This window comes from Rattus norvegicus, chromosome 2 (assembly GCF_036323735.1).
Source record: "Rattus norvegicus strain BN/NHsdMcwi chromosome 2, GRCr8, whole genome shotgun sequence".
Lineage (NCBI taxonomy): Eukaryota > Metazoa > Chordata > Mammalia > Rodentia > Muridae > Rattus > Rattus norvegicus.
The window spans coordinates 208,401,139-208,423,309 of record NC_086020.1 but is presented as its reverse complement, the minus strand read 5'-3'; the positions used below and the strand labels follow the sequence as shown (position 1 = coordinate 208,423,309).

Genomic DNA, 22,171 nt, shown 5'->3' with positions numbered 1-22,171 from the left:
TTAACACATTGTGCACGCTTCAGCTTCCATGATGTGACTTTATTAAATTCATTTTTAAAATTTTACCTTTTATTTTCTTTTAGGGAACAGGTTGCAAGAGCAGAGGGTGCATATGAAGGGATGGGAGATGAATGAATTGGGGTACATGATGAAAAATTCCCAAAGAATCAATCAAATGTTTTAAAAAAAATAGTGAGATGAGAGACCTCTCCACCGGTGGATGACACCATAATGAACAAATATGCAATGGATAGATGGGAAAGATAGAAAACAGCAGGGCAGTACGTGCTATGAGGAGAGAGGCAGAATGGGAAACAAGACAAGGTGGAGTATCGGACCGACATGAGTAACCTGTGCTGTCTCCTGAGGCCATGTTAGTATCCTGGTCTCTGCTTTCAGGGACCATATTTGGGTCCGAATGTCCCGCGCTATCATCTCGCCAGCAAGAACACAACCGGACACCAGGATCCTTCTGTAGCAAAGCGTTTATTGCATCTTGAAGAGGAGACACGCCACGGCCCCAGAGAGTGTTAGCTTTAATCCCCCCCTTCCTGATTGGCCGCATAACCGTGATCTCATTGGAACGCCCCGAGGTCGGCAAAGACTTGGCGCGAACACACCCTTGTGCATGCGCACTGCGTCCTTCGGGGGTGGACAACAGCTGTGCCCTGTACTAACAGACAACAGCTGGTACAGGTGGCTACCAACGTCTGAAGTCTTACCGCATCCAGGGATCTGTGTTGATGTCCATGGACTATATTATCACCGAAGGCCATGTAGATGCCTGTGGTCTATGCCACAGTCTAAAGCCGCATTGATGTCTGTGGGCCATGCTGCCACTAGGGGCCATATAGATGTGACTGCACCAATACCTGAGGCCATGGTGATGTCTGTGGTTGGATTTCCTGAGGTGTTGTCAGAAACCGTATAGAAGCCCATGATCGTGCTCTCGTTGACTGTAAAAAGCAAGAAATCCGCTATTTTTAAATTGGGTTTTTAAATTTACATTTCAAATGTTATCCCCTTTTCCCTCCATTCAACCACCCACCCCTTCCTGCCTCCCTGTCCTGACACTCCCCTACACTGGGGAGTCTAGCCTTGGCAGGACGAAGGGCTTCTCCTCACTTTGTTGCCCAACAACTGTCCTCTGCTATATGCAGCTGGAGACATTGATGATTATAGAAGGATAATTGAGAAAGAGGGACATGGAAGGCTTCTGTGACATCCACTATAGTCAGCCCAACCTCCATCTTCCCAAAAATGTAGCAGCCTAAACAGGAAGCCATTGAAAATAACTCTTAAAAAGTGTGATAATGTTGCTGAAATTAGCTCTTCGCAATGAAGGCTTCTGGCAGGGGTTCAGGAGGGGAGAGACTCAGTTCTAATTAAGAAGCAGACCACTGACAGTGAGTATTTAGATAAAAAACTGGATATTAAATATATAAATATATTAAATCACACACACACACACACACATATATATATGTATGGCTGAAGGTCATAAAATTTTGGGACAGACATGGAAAGACTGGGAAATGATGTAATGAGTTACACAATGTGAAATTCCCCCAAAACATCAATTAATATATGTTGAAAAAGAAAGAAAAACAGTAACTGACATTACTTTAGTTTGTTCTACCATTCATTACTACTCTTTGGAGATGCATAAAATATTTGAATAGAAAAAAGAAATTATGGCTGTATGCTATTGGTGAATAGCCTCTCCATTTCCTCACTTTCTTTCATAATCACCTTCAAGTTGAGATACTAAGTACCTGAAAACTTAAAGTTCTCATCTTAGTATATTATATGAGAAATATTTTGGTAAGGCAGAATATGTCAGTACCTAAATTTCAATATTAATATATTTATTTAAGACAGAAATTCTTGTTTAATAATATTAATATGACTATTAAACATTAAATAGATGGATTGGGGGACATAGATCACTATCAAATAAAATCAGTTAGATAAGGTCATGCACAAATTAGGATTTGAATTAAGGTAAAATATGTTGGATGAAGACTCTTATTTTCCATGACTCTCTTAGTAAATTCATTACAGAAGTAATACTATAGAAGTACATCTTAAACATTTGCTAGAGGTAAAGAAATCATTAAAATGTATGTTTTAATCACTACAAATTTGCACACTCTACATTTCACTTTTATACATTCTTTTTAATCTCACACATTTACATACATGATTTTTACATAATAGTAATCACAGGGTATAATTTGCATATTTTAAAACTTAAATTATATCATAAACATTTTTTCACATTGCTACATAATGGGCATAATTATAATTTAATGTCTACATAGTATTCTGTGTAATTGGTAAGCCATAATCTATTTAACCACTCCCCCATTGCCATATATTTAGATTGTTTCTGCTATCATAAATAACACTGCAACAATGAACTGTGATTATTAAATTATATTACTTTTAGAGACCAGTTCACAGGAATGGAATTACTGAGTGAAGGTTATGAGTATTTTTGTGGCTCATGAAATGTAGTGCCAAATTATATTCCGCAGCGGGGGTACTGATACTGTTAGCAGAAATATAGGTCTGCATTAGTTAACACTACATCTTTTTCACATTTATGCATTTTAATCTTTTTTCCCCATGTTTCATAGTCAAATTGTTGAAATAGTCACTGTGAATCTCTTCTCATTCATGCTAATGTTGATGTTGTCTAGACTAGAGGGGGAAATAAAAGCACTTGTGAAGTATTTTTGCCTAGAATATCCACCCTGCTTCTGCCTTCTGGAGCCTGAGGTTTTGTTTTACTTTTTCTTCACATTACTTATCCAATCATACTGTGTGTTTATGTGCCTCTCAACTTTTCTGAATCCTCCAATACACTGAAAATTTTCTGGTGACAGGAGCTTTGGTTTATACAATACTATTTGGCACTTAGATCAGTGAGTGCCTGGCTCATGGTAGGGATTTGATAAACATTGTTGAATGAGGATTTGATTAATCAATTTCTGTTTATTAATGCATCCATCTGACAGATGGTCGCTGGAACTATTTAAAGATGCCTGGTTTCTCCATTCCTTCCCCAATGCTATTGTTTCTGAGTATGGATTTACTTTGTCCAATTGTCCAATGAAAGGTTAAAAGCGATAGGATTTGAGGCATGCATCAAGCTAGCCTCTTTTCCTGCCACAGCTATCACCTGTGTTCCAAATAGCATCTCTTCTGCTAGACTAGATCTCACTGTACAGCATCTATTAAATAAGCCAGCATTTCCAATGACACTTGAGAGACACGTAATAAGAACCCCGAATAATGTTCATTCTTAGAAGTTGAGATTTATAGTCACTATGCTAGAGTCTACTATAACCTGAATGTGGCAAGTTCAGACAGCCTGACCTCAATCACAGAGCTAGCAGTAGGGAAGTCATGACCCACACTTGATGTTCACGCATTTCCCCCACTATTCCAGGTTATCTTGAGGATAAACAGTTACATTACAATTCTAGGACTGAGTACCACAAACCAGGTTGCACAAACAGTGGAAATCTACTGTCTCATAGGTCTAAGCATGTTCCAAACAGTATGTGGACTGAGTATGGTAGCTGCCCTATCCAGTCAATCCTAACACTGGACAGGCAGAAGTCACATGATAACCTGAGACCTTGAATTTGAGATCAATTTGGAGAACAAAATGAGATTCTTTCTTAAAACAAATAAAGTTGGCACCATGGTTGGTTGCTTCTGAGCATGTTTCTCTCACCTACCTTCTGATGATTTATTCTACGGGCTTTCTTTAAAAAGATATTTATGACCATGATCTCTGGATTCATCTTTACATTTGCCTCCCTCCCTCCCACCCTCCTCCCCTCCCTCCCTCCCTCCCTCCCTCCCTCCCTCCATCCATCCCTCTTTCCCTCTGTATCCGTATCTAAATTTCTCACTTTTATAAAGATACCAATCATACTGAACTAGAAACATTTCCTACTATAGTATGCTATCATTTTAATCTCACTTTCTTAATTTAATCATTTTATATCTAAGCTAACTTATTTCCAAATGAGGTCACATCACATTCTGAAATGAGAATACACACACACACACACACACACACACACACACACACACACACACGCACGCACACACACACACACGCATAAATGTTCATATAGGATATTACACTAAATGTTTTTATGTCAACTTGACACAAGTTAAAGTTATCGGAGAGAAGGAAACTTCAATTGAAAAGATACCTCCGTGAGATCTGGCTATAGGGCATTTTCTTAATTAGTGAGTGATTGGGGAGAGCCCAGCCCATTGTCAGTGGTGCCATCTTTGGGCTGTTGGTCCTTGGTTTCCCCCAAAAGCAGACTGACCAAAGCATGAGAAGCAATCCAGTAAGCAGCACTCATCAGTGACCCACCTATCACTTTGGTCTCCAGGTTCCTGCTCTATTTGAATTCCTACCTTCCTGTTCTGACTTCCTTCAGTGATGAACGGTGATATAGAAGTGTAGGCCTAAATAAGCCCTTTTCCTCCCCAGCTTCTGTTTGGCCATGGTATTTTATCATAGCAATAGCAACCTTAACTAAGACAGGTATAGACAGTGTACCAAAATTATGTCATAAAATACAGATTAAACTAAATGGAAGATAATTAGCTCTGTGTTATTTCTGTTAATAGCACATTTTTTCCTGGAAGTTTGTTGAATTTGGAAGATGTAAAACTAATGAAAAATGGGAATTGAAATATAGTAACATTATTTAAAACATATATATTGTTAAAATGAACAATATTAACGTTTCAATTGAACATAGCCCAGCTGTCATGTCCATATGTCTTCAGTATTTTATGATTAGGGCCAAGTATTCAGAGTGAACACAAAGACAGCTGAAATGGTATGGCTATGATCCCAGCAGCCTTCACCATATGTTATGAATTTCCCACTTGAAAATGAAGACCGTCTCATTTGATTTATAATACACAAGTTGTTCTCTTATAATACAAGGCACTGAATCACAAGTTAGAGTTAGCTAACTGCAATGGTTGATATTGATTGTCCACTTGATAGGATCTTGACTGACCTAGGAGACGAGCCTCCAGGCCTCCATGTGCATCTGTGGGAGAGCATTTAGATTAGGCGAGCCTCTGAGATTGTCTGTGAGAGATTGCCTTGCTAAGTGGATTGAGATGACAAGACATATCCTAGAGTGTCATTTCCTGGGCTTGAATCTGGGTTACACAAAAAGGACGATGCTAGCTCAGCACTGAGCACTTATTGAGTTCATCTTTCTAAGGATGCAATGTGATCAGCTGTTTCAAGGTCGGCCATCTTGACTCCTCTACAATGAGAGATTGTTCGTTTGACCTGTGAGCCGAAATAAATCCTTACTTCCCGAAGTTGCTTTTGTCAGAGGATTTTATCACTGCACCAGGAAATGATTTTTAAATTTCCATAGCACTGATATTTCACGTCCCAAAAGTTCAAACTTGTAACAAAATCAATTTTAACACTGGACCAATTGTTTGATATCTATTGGGTAGCTTCCAAACTATTCTATATCATAGAATCTATAAATCTCATTTTTAATTTTACTTTTACTAGTAGTAAGAAAGAAATATCCTATGCAAGCTGGTACTATGTAGAGTAAATATATAATGATTGTCCTACATTTTATATGATTTAATTTAAATGTTAAAGCACCACCCAAAGTACCACAAATAAACTAGAATAACACCAGAGAAAAAGCTTATCACAAACCGCAGCTACTTTATTTTATGAGACAAGTAAAGTCTTTGTCATCCTAACTGGCTTATGTCTGTTTGGTTGTATGGAATCTGTATTGTGAGTTTTGATGGTTGACTTATCAATGTGGAATCAGTCGAGTAGAGAAAAATTCATAAGGAATTATCCAGCTTAGATTCTCCTGTAGACATGTCTGTGAGAGATTGCCTTGGGTGAGTTAGTTGAGGTGGGAAGGTCCACTCACTCTTGGGATCACCACTGCTGGGATGGAGGATCATATACTGTAGGACAAGGAGACCACTAGCTAAGCACTGGCATGCATATTTTCATTCTCTCTCTGTCCTTGACTTGAAGCCACGACTAGCTGCTTCAAGCCCCTGCCTCTTTCGCTCCCTGCAGTGATGGATTTTTAAGCTGGAGTTGTGAGCTAAAACACATTCCGCCTTATGCTGCTTTGGTCAGAATATTTTATCTCAGCACCGGAAATGAAACTGTAGCAGACTTCTTCGTTTTTCCATGAGCCATAACAAAAAAAAAAAAAAGAAAAAGAAAAAAAAAAGAAGTTTTGTAACAGTGGAAAGCTGTCCCAACACCTACCCAAATTCATGTGCAGGAACCTTAATACCAAATGTGACTGTGTTTACAAACAGGGAGTCGATAAGGCCTCTGGGTTCCTGGAGATAAGCACACAGGAGCAGCAGGTCCCCTGCGTCTGAGACACCGCTGGAACCTGAAGGGACTGACCAGATAAACAGTTCTCTGCCCCCAAATCCGGTGGGAGGGAGAGCTAAACCTTCAGGGAGGCAGACACGCCTGGGAAACCAGAAGAGACTACACTTGCCCACATTACTGATTCCAGAGGAAAACACCAAACGCCATCTGGAACCCTGGTGCACGGAAGCTCCCGGAAAGGGTGGCACAATTCTTCCTGGTTGCTGCCCCCGAGGAGAGCTCATAAGCAACACCCCACAAGCAAACTTGAGCCTCGGGACCGCAGGTAAGACAAACCTTCCTGCTCCAAGGAACCTGCCTGGTGAACTCAAGACACAGGCCCACAGGAACAGCTGAAGACCTGTAGATATGAAAAACTACACGCCCGAAAGCAGAACACTCTGTTCCCATAACTGGCTGAAAGAAAACAGGAAAACAGGTCTACAGAACTCCTGACACACAGGCTTATAGGACAGTCTGGCCACTGTCAGAAATAGCAGAACAAAGTAACACAAGAGATAATCTGATGGTGAGAGGCAAGCGCAGGAACCCAAGCAACAGAAACCAAGACTGCATGGCATCATCGGAGCCCAATTCTCCCACCAAAGCAAACACAGAATATCCAAACACACAAGAAAAGCAAGATCTAGTTTCAAAATCATATTTGATCATGAGGCTGGAGGACTTCAAGAAAGATGTGAAGAACTCCCTTAGAGAAACACAGGAAAACATAAATAAACAAGTAGAAGCCTACAGAGAGGAATCACAAAAATCCCTGAAAGAATTCCAGGAAAACACAATCAAACAGGTGAAGGAATTAAAATTGGAAATAGAAGCAATCAAGAAAGAACACATGGAAACAAACCTGGATATAGAAACCAAAAGAAGAGACAAGGAGCCGTAGATACAAGCTTCACCAACAAAATACAAGATATAGAAGAGAGAATCTCAGGAGCAGAAGATTCCATAGAAATCATCGACTCAACTGTCAAAGGTAATGTAAAGCAGAAAAAGCTACTGGTCCAAAACATACAGGAAATCCAGGACTCAATGAGAAGATCAAACCTAAGGATAATAGGTATAGAAGAGAGTGAAGACTCCCAGCTCAAAGGACCAGTAAATATCTTCAACAAAATCATAGAAGAAAACGTCCCTAACCTAAAGAAAGAGATACCCATAAGCATACAAGAAGCATACAGAACTCCAAATAGATTGGACCAGAAAAGAAAGTCCTCCCGTCACATAACAGTCAAAACACCAAACCCACAAAATAAAGGAAGAATATTAAAAGCAGTAAGGGAAAAAGGTCAAGTAACATATAAAGGCAGACCTATCAGAATCACACCAGACTTTTCGCCAGAGACTATGAAAGCCAGAAGATCCTGGACAGATGTCATACAGACCCTAAGAGAACACAAATGCCAGCCCAGGTTACTGTATCCTGCAAAACTCTCAATTAAAATAGATGGAGAAACCAAGATATTCCATGACAAAACCAAATTTACACAATATCTTTCCACAAATCCAGTGCTACAAAGGATAATAAATGGTAAAGCCCAACGTAAGGAGGTAAGCTACACCCTAGAAGAAGCAAGAAACTAATCATCTTGGCAACAAAACAAAGAGAAGAAATGCACACAAACATAACCTAACCCAAATATGAATATAACAGGAAGCAATAATCACTATTCCTTAATATCTCTCAACATCAATGGCCTCAACTCCCTAATAAAAAAACATAGATTAACAAACTGGGTACGCAATGAGGGCCCTGCATTCTGCTGCCTACAGGAAACACACCTCAGATACAAAGACAGACACTACCTCAGAGTGAAAGGCTGGAAAACAACTTTCCAAGCAAATGGTAAGAAGAAGCAAGCTGGAGTAGCCATTCTAATATCAAATAAAATCAATTTTCAACTAAAAGTCATCAAAAAAGATAAGGAAGGACACTTCATATTCATCAAAGGAAAAATCCACCAAGATGAACTCTCAATCCTAAATATCTATGCCCCAAATACAAGGGCACCTACATATGTAAAAGAAACCATACTAAAGCTCAAAACACACATTGCACCTCACACAATAATAGTAGGAGATTTCAACACCCCACTCTCAGCAATGGACAAATCATGGAAACAGAAATTAAACAGAGATGTAGACAGACTAAGAGAAGTCATGAACCAAATGGACTTAACAGATATTTATAGAACATTCTATCCTAAAGCAAAAGGATATACATTCTTCTCAGCTCTTCATGGTATTTTCTCTAAAATTGACCATATAATTGGTCAAAAAACGGGCCTCAACAGGTACAGAAAGATCGAAATAATCCCATGCATGCTATCAGACCACCACGGCCTAAAGCTTGTCTTCAATAACAATAAGGGAAGAATGCCCACATATACGTGGAAGTTGAACAATGCTCTACTCAACGATAACCTGGTCAAGGAAGAAATAAAGAAAGAAATTAAAGACTTTTCAGAATTTAATGAAAATGAGGTACAACATACCCAAACTTATGGGACACAATGAAAGTTGTGCTAAGAGGAAAACTCATAGCGCTGAGTGCCTGCAGAAAGAAACAGGAAAGAGCATATGTCAGCAGCTTGACAGCACACCTAAAAGCTCTAGAACAAAAAGAAGCAAATACACCCGGGAGGGGTAGAAGACAGGAAATAATCAAACTCAGAGCTGAAATCAACCAAGTAGAAACAAAAAGGACCATAGAAAGAATCAACAGAACCAAAAATTGGTTCTTTGAGAAAATCAACAAGATAGATAAACCCTTAGCCAGACTAATGAGAGGACACAGAGAGTGTGTCCAAATTAACAAAATTAGAAATGAAAAGGGAGACATAACTACAGTCTCCGAGGAAATTAAAAAAATCATCAGATCTTACTATAAAAGCCTATATTCAACAAAACTTGAAAATCTGCAGAAAATGGATAAGTTCCTAGACAGATACCAGGTACTAAAGTTAAATCAGGAACAGATAAACCAGTTAAACAACCCCATAACTCCTAACAAAATAGAAGCAGTCATTAAAGGTCGCCCAACCAAAAAGAGCCCAGGACCAGACGGGTTTAGTGCAGAATTCTATCAGACCTCCATAGAAGACCTCATACCAATAATATCCAAACTATTCCACAAAATTGAAACAGATGGAACACTGCCGAATTCCTTCTATGAAGCCACAATTACTCTTATACCTAAACCACACAAAGACCCAACAAAGAAAGAGAACTTCAGACCAATTTCCCTTATGAATATCGACGCAAAAATACTCAATAAAATTCTGGCAAACCGAATCCAAGAGCACATCAAAACAATTATCCACCATGATCAAGTAGGCTTCATCCCAGGCATGCAGGGATGGTTTAATATACGGAAAACCATCAACGTGATCCATTATATAAACAAACTGAAAGAACAAAGCCACATGATCATTTCATTAGATGCTGAGAAAGCATTTGACAAAATTCAACACCCCTTCATGATAAAAGTCCTGGAAAGAATAGGAATTCAAGGCCCATACCTAAACATAGTAAAAGCATTATACAGCAAACCAGTTGCTAACATTAAACTAAATGGAGAGAAACTTGAAGCAATCCCACTAAAATCAGGGACTAGACAAGGCTGCCCACTCTCTCCCTACTTATTCAATATAGTTCTTGAAGTTCTAGCCAGAGCAATCAGACAACAAAAGGAGAGCAAGGGGATACAGATCGGAAAAGAAGAAGTCAAAATATCACTATTTGCAGGTGATATGATAGTATATTTAAGTGATCCCAAAAGTTCCACCAGAGAACTACTAAACCTGATAAACAAATTCAGCAAAGTGGCTGGGTCTAAAATTAACTCAAATAAATCAGTAGTCTTCCTCTACACAAAAGAGAAACAAGCCGAGAAAGAAATTAGGGAAACGACACCCTTCATAATAGACCCAAATAATATAAAGTACCTCGGTGTGACTTTAACCAAGCAAGTAAAAGATCTGTACAATAAGAACTTCAAGACTCTGAAGAAAGAAATTGAAGAAGAACCCAGAAGATGGAAAGATCTCCCATGCTCATGGACTGGCAGGATTAATATAGTAAAAATGGCCATTTTACCAAAAGCGATCTACAGATTCAATGCAATTCCCATCAAAATACCAATCCATTTCTTCAAAGAGTTAGAGAGAAAAATTTGCAAATTCATCTGGAATAACAAAAAACCCAGGATAGCTAAAACTCTCCTCAACAATAAAAGGACTTCAGGGGGAATCACTATCCCTGAACTCAAGCAGTATTACAGAGCAATAGTGATAAAAACTGCATGGTATTAGTACAGAGACAGACAGATAGACCAATGGAACGGAATTGAAGACCCAGAAATGAACTCACACACCGATGAGCACTTGATTTTTGACAAAGGAGCCAAAACCATCCAATGGAAAAAAGATAGCATTTTCAGCATATGATACTGGTTCAACTGGAGGTCAACATGTAGAAGAATGCAGATCGATCCATGCTTATCACCCTGTACAAAGCTTAAGTCCAAGTGGATCAAGGACCTCCACATCAAACCAGATACACTCAAACTAATAGAAGAAAAACTAGGGCAGCATCTCGAACACATGGGCACTGGAAAAAATTTCCTGAACAAAACACCAATGGCTTATGCTCTAAGATCAAGAATCAACAAATGGGATCTCATAAAACTGCAAAGCTTCTGTAAGGCAAAGGACACTGTGGTTAGGACAAAACAGCAACCAACAGATTGGGAAAAGATCTTTACCAATCCTACAACAGATAGAGGCCTTATATCCAAAATATACAAAGAATTCAAGAAGTTAGACCGCAGGGAGACAAATAACCCTATTAAAAAATGGGGTTCAGAGCTAAACAAAGAATTCACAGCCGAGGAATGCCGAATGGCTGAGAAACACCTAAAAAAATGTTCAACATCTTTAGTCATAAGGAAAATGCAAATCAAAACAACCCTGAGATTTCACCTCACACCAGTGAGAATGGCTAAGATCAAAAACTCAGGTGACAGCAAATGCTGGAGAGGATGTGGAGAAAGAGGAACACTCCTCCATTGTTGGTGGGATTGCAGACTGGTACAACCATTCTGGAAATCAGTCTAGACGTTCCTCAGAAAATTGGACATTGAACTGCCTGAGGATCCAGCTTTACCTCTCTTGGGCATATACCCAAGAGATGCCCCAACATATAAAAAAGACACATGCTCACTATGTTCATAACAGCCTTATTTATAATAGCCAGAAGCTGGAAAGAACCCAGATGCCCTTCAACAGAGGAATGGATACAGAAAATGTGGTACATCTACACAATGGAATATTACTCAGCTATCAAAAACAATGCCTTTATGAAATTCATAGGCAAATGGATGGATCTGGAAAATATCATCCTGAGTGAGGTAACCCAATCATAGAGAAACACACATGGTATGCACTCATTGATAAGTGGCTATTAGCCCAAATGCTTTAATTACCCTAGATGCCTAGAACACATGAAACTCAAGACAGATGATCAAAATGTGAATGCTTCACTCCTTCTTTAAAAGGGAGAACAAGAATACCCTTGGCAGGGAATAGAGAGGCAAAGATTAAAACAGACACAGAAGGAACACCCATTGAGAGCCTGCCCCACATGTGGCCCATACATATACAGCCACCCAATTAGACAAGATGGATGAAGCAAAGAAATGCAGGCAGACAGGAACCAGATATAGATCTCTCCTGAGAGACACAGCCAAAATACAGCAAATACAGAGGCGAATGCCAGCAGCAAACCACTGAACTGAGAACAGGACCCCCGTTGAAGGAATCAGAGAAAGAACTGGAAAGCTTGAAGGGGCTCGAGACCCCATATGTACAACAATGCCAAGCAACCAGAGCTTCCAGGGACTAAGCCACTACCTAAAGACTCTACATGGACTGACCCTGGACTCTGACCTCATAGGTAGCAATGAATATCCTAGTAAGAGCACCAGTGTAAGGGGAAGTCCTTGGTCCTGCTAAGACTGAACCCCCAGTGAACGTGATTGTTGGGGGGAGGGCGGCAATGGGGGGAGGATGGGGAGGGGAACACCCATAAAGGAGGGGAGGGGGAGGGGCTAGGGGGATGTTGGCCTGGAAACCAGGAAGGGGAATAACAATCGAAATGTAAATAAGAAATACTCAAGTTAATAAAAATGAAAAAAAAGAAAGAAAGAAATGTTGAGAATAATCAATTAAAAAAGGATGGAGAAGGGAATAACACTCGAAATGTAAATAAGAAATACTCAAGTTAAGAAAAAAATCAAAAAAAAAAGAGAAGAAACAGGGAGTCAAGTAAAATTAAGAGGGGTCACAAAGGAGAGGCCTGTATCTCCCTGAAATCAGTGTTTGTAGTAGAGGTAGAGAGTAGTAATATCTTTGTCTGTCTCCCTAGAGAAGGCAGGTGTCATGCCTGAGAGACAGAACAAGAGGACCTGTTCTCTTTAATGTTACCTGGCAAGAGGAAAGGTTAGACATTATCAGATCAAACAAATTATTGAAGTTGTTAATTTCATGTTAAATCTTCATTGTGAAGGCCCTGGGTTCGGTCCCCAGCTCCGAAAAAAAGAAATAAAATTCTTCATTGTGTCCATCTTCTATCAGTCCTTTGAAATGACAGAAGCTGCAAAGCTTCGTCAAAACATTTGTTTGATTGCAAACTGCTGGTCTCTTCCTCCATGGAAGGGCTGAAAAAGTAGTTTTCTCAGATTGAAACCAAACAATTACCTCAGGATGGGCAGAGATGAAAGTTGTCGGAAACTGATGCTGTCGCTTTCCTTCCTGACCGTAGAAATTATAACTGATGCTCCAACACTATGAAGATCTATGTTGAGTAAAGTGGTGATTGCAACTTCCACGCGCCATTTTTTTCTGATAGTTCCACAGAGCTGTCAATCAAACAGCCACTACTTCTTCCTCATCTCCTAGTACTGAAATTTTCCTGACTGCCAAGGAAAAATTGTATTCCAGTGGCCAACATATAAAAGAAGCCAGAGTGGCCAGGGAAGTCCCAAGTTTGCTCGGGTTAGGGGATTTACAAAGTGCCCTCCAGAGTCATGGCAACTTTGATACTTAGATGATCCTCCATATAGGTCATCCCCAGATAGTTTCAGATAACTCCATCCTCAGCTACTCTAGATGCTAGCAGATTTCAGCCTAGTTTGGAGGAATACCTCAGCACCCAGGACAGTAATGTACACACATAACTAGTTAGACGGCACTCCAGTTACCCTGGGCCGGTAGTAGGTGGGGGCTTCCTTTTATGCCGTGTGTCCTGGAGCAAAATTGGCCCCAGTATAAGCACATCTTGCGGTTTGTGCTTAGTTTTGGTCTTTTATCCCTCGTAGAGTTGACGGAACTGGTTGCATAAAGAACTGGTAACATTAGGAATGGCTTAGCCCTAGGCATACCCAGCAACAGTTCAGGTGAGTAGCTGGGAGCAGGGGCTGCTGGGAGGCAAAGAGCAGTGAATGCTCAGGAGCAGAGCAAGAAGGTAAGAGACTCGGAAAGAGCGCCAGACTGGAAGGCCTGCAAACATTCAAGCCCGAAGGGTTCCAGAAAAGCCACCCAGAGCTAGGAGCTTCAGCTGTTAAGGAATGAATGGTCCAGAGCAACAACGGCAATCTGAACCCCTGGGTGCAGACCTAACATCAACTGCTTCATTCTGGGTCACTGACACTGAAGGTTTTAATATTAAGAGCAAGGGTTCAGATACCCAGAACGCAGAGCTGCAGTCACAGAGGGAGCCAGAGTTTGTCTTTTTCTCATTTTCATCCAAACCCAGAGACACCCCTCAGCCAGTTGGAAGCACGAATCCTTTGAAATCAAACTTCTTATTTACAAAACATTTGAAAATAAACATCTATTTCTTTAGGCATTTTTTCACACTCTCTTATGGCATCCTGTGGTAATTCAGAAAAAAAAAACTAGAATCAAAGCGGAGGGTCCCCAGGAGATGGTTGTAAAGACAAGAAATAATGAGAATTAACAGCAGAGGGCAGAGAGTGCCACAAGAAAGTGAATAGAAAAAAAATTGGTCAAATAAGCAATCACAGCTTCTGAGATCCTTTACATCAAGAAAACGAGCTCTCTGCCTCTTTATAATTTCCAAGAGTTTTGTTGTATTAGAGCAGAGAGAGGAATGATTCATGGTCAAAGGCTAAACCGAACAATATAATTATAAAAGGCTCTACTGAAAATAGCAAGGCCGAGTTATTCAGGGAAATCTACTTTGTCTGATTCCTCCTCCTCCCCTGGCAATGAATCGTCTGGTGGCTGGCTCACTCCTAATGCAAATACTTCTTGACCATTGGCAAGACCATTATTCCTTTATTTGGACTTAAGAAAATAAACAAGCACAGAATTAAACTAATGTTAACATGAGATAGTTTCAATTGCTATCTGTTGGTGTAAAATAAATATATTTTTTAAAACGACTTTGCATAGGACCCTTTATACGTAGTGCTATGCACTTAATATTTGTATATGAGATTTTATACATGTGTATATCCATATACATACCTCTCTATTTTTCTGTATCTACATCTACATATGCATATATATGTGTGTAAAAAGACAAGGGTCCCTCACTTTATGTAGTAGTATGGACCTTAAGTATGTACATACAAGTTCAAAGCATACTGTTACTCTTAAAAAATCTTAGTTAATGCATAGAAAATTTCCCTTATACTTTTGAATGTATGAGAGAATTTTAAAGTAGTCGAGCCACTGGGCATAGTGGCACATGCCTTTGATCCCAACATGCAGGAAGCAGGAGTAGGTGGATCTCTGAGTTTGATGCTACCCTGTTCTACATAGTGAGTTCTGGGACAGCCAGAGTTATATAAGGAGACCCTGTCTCAAATAAATAAGTAGAAAGGAAGAAGAAGAAAGTAAGTAAGAAAGAAAGACTGAAGAGTAGTCAAGCCAATTTATTCAGTATTTTAAAACAGAAGCATTAAGAAAGAATTTTTGTTTGTTTGTGTGTTTGTCTTATTTTGTGTTTGCTTTGTAAAAATGTCATTGAGTAGTTCTATTAGGGACTGAATGTTTAGTTCCTTTCCACCAATTCGTATGTCAATGCTCCTGTCCCCAGTGTGAGACCACATGGAGGTGGAACGTTTGGGAGGTCACAAGTAGTGGGACCCTTCTCCTAGGACGGATTAGTATCTCCCCAAGAAGCAAAAGAGAACAGAGCTAAACTTTTTTCCTTTTATGGAAGTACTCTCCTTCCCTTCCTCTTTGTCACTTCCTGCCTCTCTCTTCAGGTTATTGCACTGAGAAAGAAACTGTTGAAGACGTTGGCCACATCAACTAGTAAACTGATTTCATAACCCAGCTCCTATAATGATGATAAATGGATGTGTATATTTTATCTTTTAACCCCCCCCTGGTGTGTGCAGGAGGAGGGGTGCATTTGCATGGTGGGAGGGTGACAGTCTCTCACTGACCCCAATGACAGGAAGTCCCAGTCATCTTTCTTCCTGTCTCCATTCCCAAGGTGCTGAGGGTACAGGGATGTAGAGGCAAGGCAAGCCCAGCCTTTTACACAGGGGCTGTGGATTTAAACTCAGGTCTGGATGTATAAGCAGCAAGTGTTCTTGCACTGTTCTGTGCCCCTAGTCCACAGGCTTGGTTTTAAACAACTTAGACTATGCCTTTAAGTACACCAGCCCAAGCTAAGGTCAGTTAGAATAGTGTTCACAGAATTCACCCTTTGTACCATTTAACTTCGCCTATGGGGTATCTTTCCTACAGTTTTCAACTTGTTTCTCTTGTTCCAAACTTTGAATTGGCTATCAGTATTTTATCTTTCTTTCAGTGTTGTATAGTATTTCAGAGAGTTTCAGTAATGGAAGGTTTTTGTTAGAAACACTACTTATAAGTTTTGTTTTTGTTTTTGGCAGTGTCTCATATAACATAGACTGACCTCAAGGTCACTCTGTATCTATCTAAAAATGACTTTCTATTTCTGATCATCCCACTCCAGAGCACTGGGTTGATAGTCTTGTGCCTCTATATCTAGTTTATTTAGTGTTAGAAGAGGATGGCGTTGTCGGGCATTGATGGGAGGAGAGGCCTTTGGTCCTATGAAGGTTCTATGTCCCAGTGTAGAGGAATGTCAGGGCAGGGAGGTGGGCAGGGTTGGGTGGGGGGGAACACCCTCATAGAAGAGGGTGGAGGTTTCCAGAGGGGAAACCGGGGAAGGTGGATAACATTTGAAATGTAAATAAATAAAATATACAATAAAAAATGAAGCTGAAATCAGCCCTTTCAAGAATCTATAAGCAAGGACTCTGATAATGGAGTGCCATTTCCCAGCCTCAGGGACAAATTAACCCTTTCCATCCTGTCTTCCTTATTTATAGCAGTAAGCTCACCTCAATTAAGAGTGTGGGGCCGAGGTTTTTAAATCTTTTAGACAGTGCTCTGCCATTAATATCCCTGTGGCCACTTACATCTCTTGTGTCTCTAAACCTGCCTTAATTTTGACTCTGTTACCTTACTTCTCTTTGCTCAGCTTCATTCTCATTGGTCAAATCTGCTTTTAATTATGCACTTTTTAAAATGGTCCCACAACTTACCTTTGTAGTCTCTGTGCGTGTGAACAGAATATCAAATATTTAGTGAGCAATTTGAAAGAAGTGACATTATTGGTCACAAGCTCTGATGGATAGGGTTAATTTTCAACTTGATAGAATATATGATCACCTGGAAATTAGGTCTTCAGACATGCTGGCAGAGAGCAGTCTTGATTATATTTATTAATGTGGTGGGATTCATTTTAATTGGGGGAGAATGGGACCTATATACATTATATGTATATATATATATGTTTATACTTATAATGCATATAATACATATATAATAAATACACTGTAATATGTATAATACACTCCATACACAAGACTTTATAAAATGAATAAAGTTAATTGATCATTCATAATAATTTATTGTGCTCTGTTTTCTAAATGTGGATACAATGTGAGCAGTCAGTCTCTTGCTCCTGCCACCATGCATATAACATGTCTTCTTTCTTTATTATTGAGTAGGAAGAATGATGCATATAATATGTCTTCTTTCTTTATTATTGAATAGGAAGAATGATGCATATAACATGTCTTCTTTCTTTATTATTAATTAGGAAGAATGTGAAATACTGACTTCTAAATAACAACCTCCCCAAGTGTTCTGATAGTTTAAGTACTAGAAAGAAAGTAGGAGTCTGACCATTTGTGGATGTACATGTTGCCTGGTGGCATGGTTATCCTTGTTCAGTTATCACAGCTTTTTTTCTATTATAATTTTTGGAGTATCTTTATTTAACAGACTCCTCAAAAGGTGAGGAATTCACTCAGCAAGATATTCGAATATTTAGAAGTAATAGAAGTTTGTGACAAATTGAATGCAAAACACAACCTCAATTTCTCATTTGTCTTTCCATCCACCCCATTGTTAAGTCCCTTCTTGTAACTGAACTGGTCTTGGTACTTATGGCCAAAATGAGATGAGCAAGAGGCACTGTACCAGCACTTAGCAAGCTTCTGCTTTCTCAAGCCATACTGTTGAGGCTCCTTGGTTCCCTGACATCAGTTTCTCAAGTCTAACTTTTATGTTCCTGAGAAAGGTTATGCATGCCTTTTATGTCTATCGTTTAGTCAGCATAGGTGAATCATTTAATACACAGATCATTAAGTACAATTCTGAAAGAATGAAGGCTGCACCATGTAAATGAGGAGTTTCTTTAAGGAAACATGATTAAAATGAGGAGTTTTTGTTTCTTTAAAAATATTTAATTAAAATATATTTTATTTTCATCTCAAGAGAAAAAGACCACCAGATTTTCAACTAATGACATTCTATAAATCAGAATGAAGTATCAATGTGTTTGCATCACGCAGTGGTGTGTTCTGTGTCATCTTTCTAAAGAATGACTCAGATTTGGATTCTCATCTGAAGAGTAGAGGGGCTTTGTGTTCACTCATCCATGCTTTCTTGTTTGAAGTCCTTTGTGTAACACATTTCAAGATGGCAGCATGAATTTAAAATTAAGAACATATGAGTCAGCTCACAGGATGGGTTGGAGGAACAGGCATATTATAATTAATCAATTCTATCCTATGCATCCATTACACTAATAAACAACTATGATCTAAATTGAAGGTAACAAAACAGGAAAAATGTAAATATCCTCTTTGAGTCTTAACTTGAGATGTGGTCACTTGTAATCTGGAATGCAGTACCTCCGTAAGAAGGTTTCTTCAGAATTATAATCCATAGCACTTGAAAAGGATGGAAATCCAAAGCAATTTGTGAGATTTATACTTTCAGTGTACAAATATAATCAATTGCCACATGTTTAGGGTAACCTTTCAAAGCACACAATCAAAGTTTAATAGATGATATCCACAGGAACGGGATGAAGGATTACATTTGCATCTTAGTTCCTTGTTGTTCATTGGGAGAAAATTGGCTATAAATTACACACCTGTTTGATATCTAAAGTAGTTCCCAGAGGTTTATAATTTGTAACTATGCAGCCAGACCAGATTCCTGGCTATTCGTGGGATGTTGGGACCATTTGCTTTATCTAGAAGCTATCTACGAGACCAGTTTGGGATATCTTAAGACACTCTCTAGCCAATACGAGAACTCTTAACTCCATGCACATTAGCAAGCATTCTTTATTCCTCAACCCCAATAAACACCAACCCATGAGGAAAAAGAAATTTATTTTTTTAATTTCGTTTTTAAATTTTTATTTGAAAAATACAATACACAGCAGAGAATTCTTTCCTCCCCCACTGTTCTTTCACAAAGAAAACTATGGAAATGTAACCGAGATATTTGGCTAGGATAGATCCTGAGAAAAAGAGAGGCCCAGTTAGAAGTGGAATAGACAAACTCTCTCGAAGAAGGTTCACCTCTCTTTTAACATAAAAGAGCCTTTTAAGTTACCTTAGGCATCATCGAAGAAGACTTGTGCAGAATTTCTGCCATGCAAACAGATACTACTGAAGTTTTCAACTTCAACAATTTACACTGACCTGGGCCCCAAAGAAGCAGAATAAAAATGAGAGTCTCTATCAGAAAGACATGTGATTGCCTGCTTTTACTAGACTATGTATGTACATATTTATATATTGTTATTAGTGCTGTCTTTTACAGGTCCTAGGGATTGAACCCAGGGCCTGTGCATGCTAGGCAAGTGCTGTACCACTGAACTTCAGCTCCAGCCATTGTTTTAACGTTTTCTTAAAGGTATTTTTATTTTTAGATCATTCTCAGTAGTAGCCTCAAGGTTAAGTACTCTCTGCTGGGTTTGATTAATTTGCATGCATCTTTAATTTTTCCTGGACTTTATCATGACACAACCTTGGGTTCATGATGCTTAAATATAATAGCAGAAGGGATTTAACATTGACCCTGCTTTGTTCTTTAATTTATAACTCTTTTCTACTGGCTAGGTTTAGGAAGGTGCAAAGATCCATCACTGACTTAAGTAATGTTAAGGCCTCCAAGGGGAAAATCATTCATGTTCAGGTCCTTCTGAGTGGATATAGAACCAGTAGCCTTGAGCAACTGTACAAGCATGATCAGCCATCCTGCCTTTGCTTGACATAACCCCTTTGTTCAGCCCTAAGAAGCAATGTGCCCATTGATAATGCTTTCTAAACAATGTCTTTAAAGATTGTCAAGATATGCAAAGTTTGCTCTATACTTCCAAAAGAATTAAATTGCTATAGAGATCTGTGATTTATAGAAATGAGATTTTTAAGAAAAAATAAAAAATTTTGCTTTTAGTAGACATATTTTGACTTCTACAGGATTGAAATTGGGCAATCAAAGTCCATTTGGAAGTAACAGAGAAGCCTTTGATTTTAATTACTCGCGGATTTCTGTTGAAGTTAAGAGAGTAAATTAAATGTTTATTTGCAACTCTCAAGACTAGAAAGATTTTTTTAAAAAAATCAATTTCTGCACATTTAAGTCAAAGTATCTTGGGTTAGCTTTAAAGACTGCAGTGTGACTCATGACTTCAACCTCCTTCTTCTGAAGAGAGTGGTTTTATCTTTAACTTTCATGGTCTCTGTACAGCCTGTCCCTCAGCCTCCTTCCTGAGTAGTAGCTGAGATGTAGAGCTGAGAATCTTCATTTGGACTTCTCTTTTACCAAGAGCCTCATATCCAGATGCTAGAACTTTTTAAATAGAATTATAAATATAATCCTAAATAGCTTTGATTTTAAAAGATTCCTTTTGGGTTCCTCCATATAAGTGAGCATTTAAAATACTGCAGACCTTCTGCGTGCGTCCCCATTTTGGCATTCCTTCATTTTTTTTTTAAAACGTAGGTAGTTTCTCAGGACCCTAAGGGCCTCTTAATGACCTCAGTGTCATGAATGTTGAGGCAACTGTGGCATATTTGAGAAAAATGAGAGTTTCAGGTAAATTTGAATTTAGATTTAACTCTTCTCTTCACTAGCTGTATGGACTGGGCATGTTATCAGTCTTGGCTTTATTTTTATCATATGTAAATAAAGTCATTTTTCAATATTGATACAGGATTGCCATGATTATTAAATGATACATATAAATATGTTTTAATTAAAATATTAGACAATACATTAATACAAAAAATACATTAATCATATTTCTAGTATCTTAATATTTTAAATTTAAATTTTATTTCATTTAAATTATTTCAGTTCTGGACCAGTAAAAATATTTAATAGTGAACCATAGTCATTCTTGAGACACTGTTAATGATGGAAGGTTATTCAATAACAAGGTATCATGACTGGATGTACCTTAATGTATTTAAATATTGCCTGCATTAAAAATGTGCAGCTCAACCATTAAACCACAACTGTCAAAGAAAAGGTCCAAATAAATAATTTTAATTATGATACATTACTCGGTGACAGTAAAAATTGGCATTTTCCCCTTTAAAAGCAGAAGCACCAGTCTTAGAATATGTAGTATGAATGGTGTTTTAAGTGAAATATAGCATAATGTAGTGAGCAAACAATTTAGTATAGGACACACTTTCTAAAAGTAAAGTGATTTCACACACTGAAATCTGTTAAAATGGAAATAATGTCATGCTGCATAATAAAAAGCCCCCAGGACTTTCAAAATCCACTTCAAATTAAATATGCTGTACTGCTGAACAGATATATGAAAAAAATTAAAAAGGCTTACCTAGCCCAAAATAGAGGGTTTCTTTTATACAAATAAAACCCATGTGGGGGTTTCTTTCCACATAGTGACGGAGATTCTTTTGAGAAACTAAAGCAACCGTTTTATTTAAGAATTGACTTGTTCATTTTGTTGTCGTGTTTTTACTGAACACCCACACTTGGTGCTGGGCTTTGTCGTGGGTGGTGGGGATACAGAAAAGAAAGCCACGGTCCTGCTCCAGAGGAGTTCACAGTCTAGTGGGAGGGGGGCAGAGAGGGCATTATCAAGTTTTAAAATTATAAAAAGTCCCAGACAACTTTATAAATTTCCCGTGTAATCAAATAAACTTTGTTATGAATGTATGGTAAAAAGGGATGACGTCCAGTGCAGGGAAAAACCGTCCGCTTCAATATCATGTGACTTCTGCAAAGGCAGTGATGTGGTTCTGTAAAAGAAAAGGGGATTCCAAAGTCAGAGTCCTGGGCAAACGGATTTAAT

At 38.7% G+C, this 22,171-nt stretch overlaps 1 protein-coding gene across 6 annotated transcripts in view; it reads right to left on the bottom strand.

Moving 5' to 3' along the window:
- Positions 1-473: 473 nt before the first annotated feature.
- Plppr5 (phospholipid phosphatase related 5) overlaps positions 474-22,171 on the bottom strand; it is a 279,779-nt gene continuing 258,081 nt past the window's right edge. For 3 of the 6 annotated variants that reach the window (XM_008761462.4, XM_039102433.2, XM_063281943.1), the window contains one exon: positions 19,207-22,118. In XM_008761462.4, coding sequence (XP_008759684.2) covers positions 22,086-22,118 — 33 coding nt within the window. In that variant the 3' untranslated portion in view covers positions 19,207-22,085. Of the gene's footprint in view, positions 957-19,206; positions 22,119-22,171 lie in introns of those variants that run through there. The other 3 variants (XM_063281942.1, XM_039102432.2, NM_001107720.1) reach the window with 2 other exon arrangements.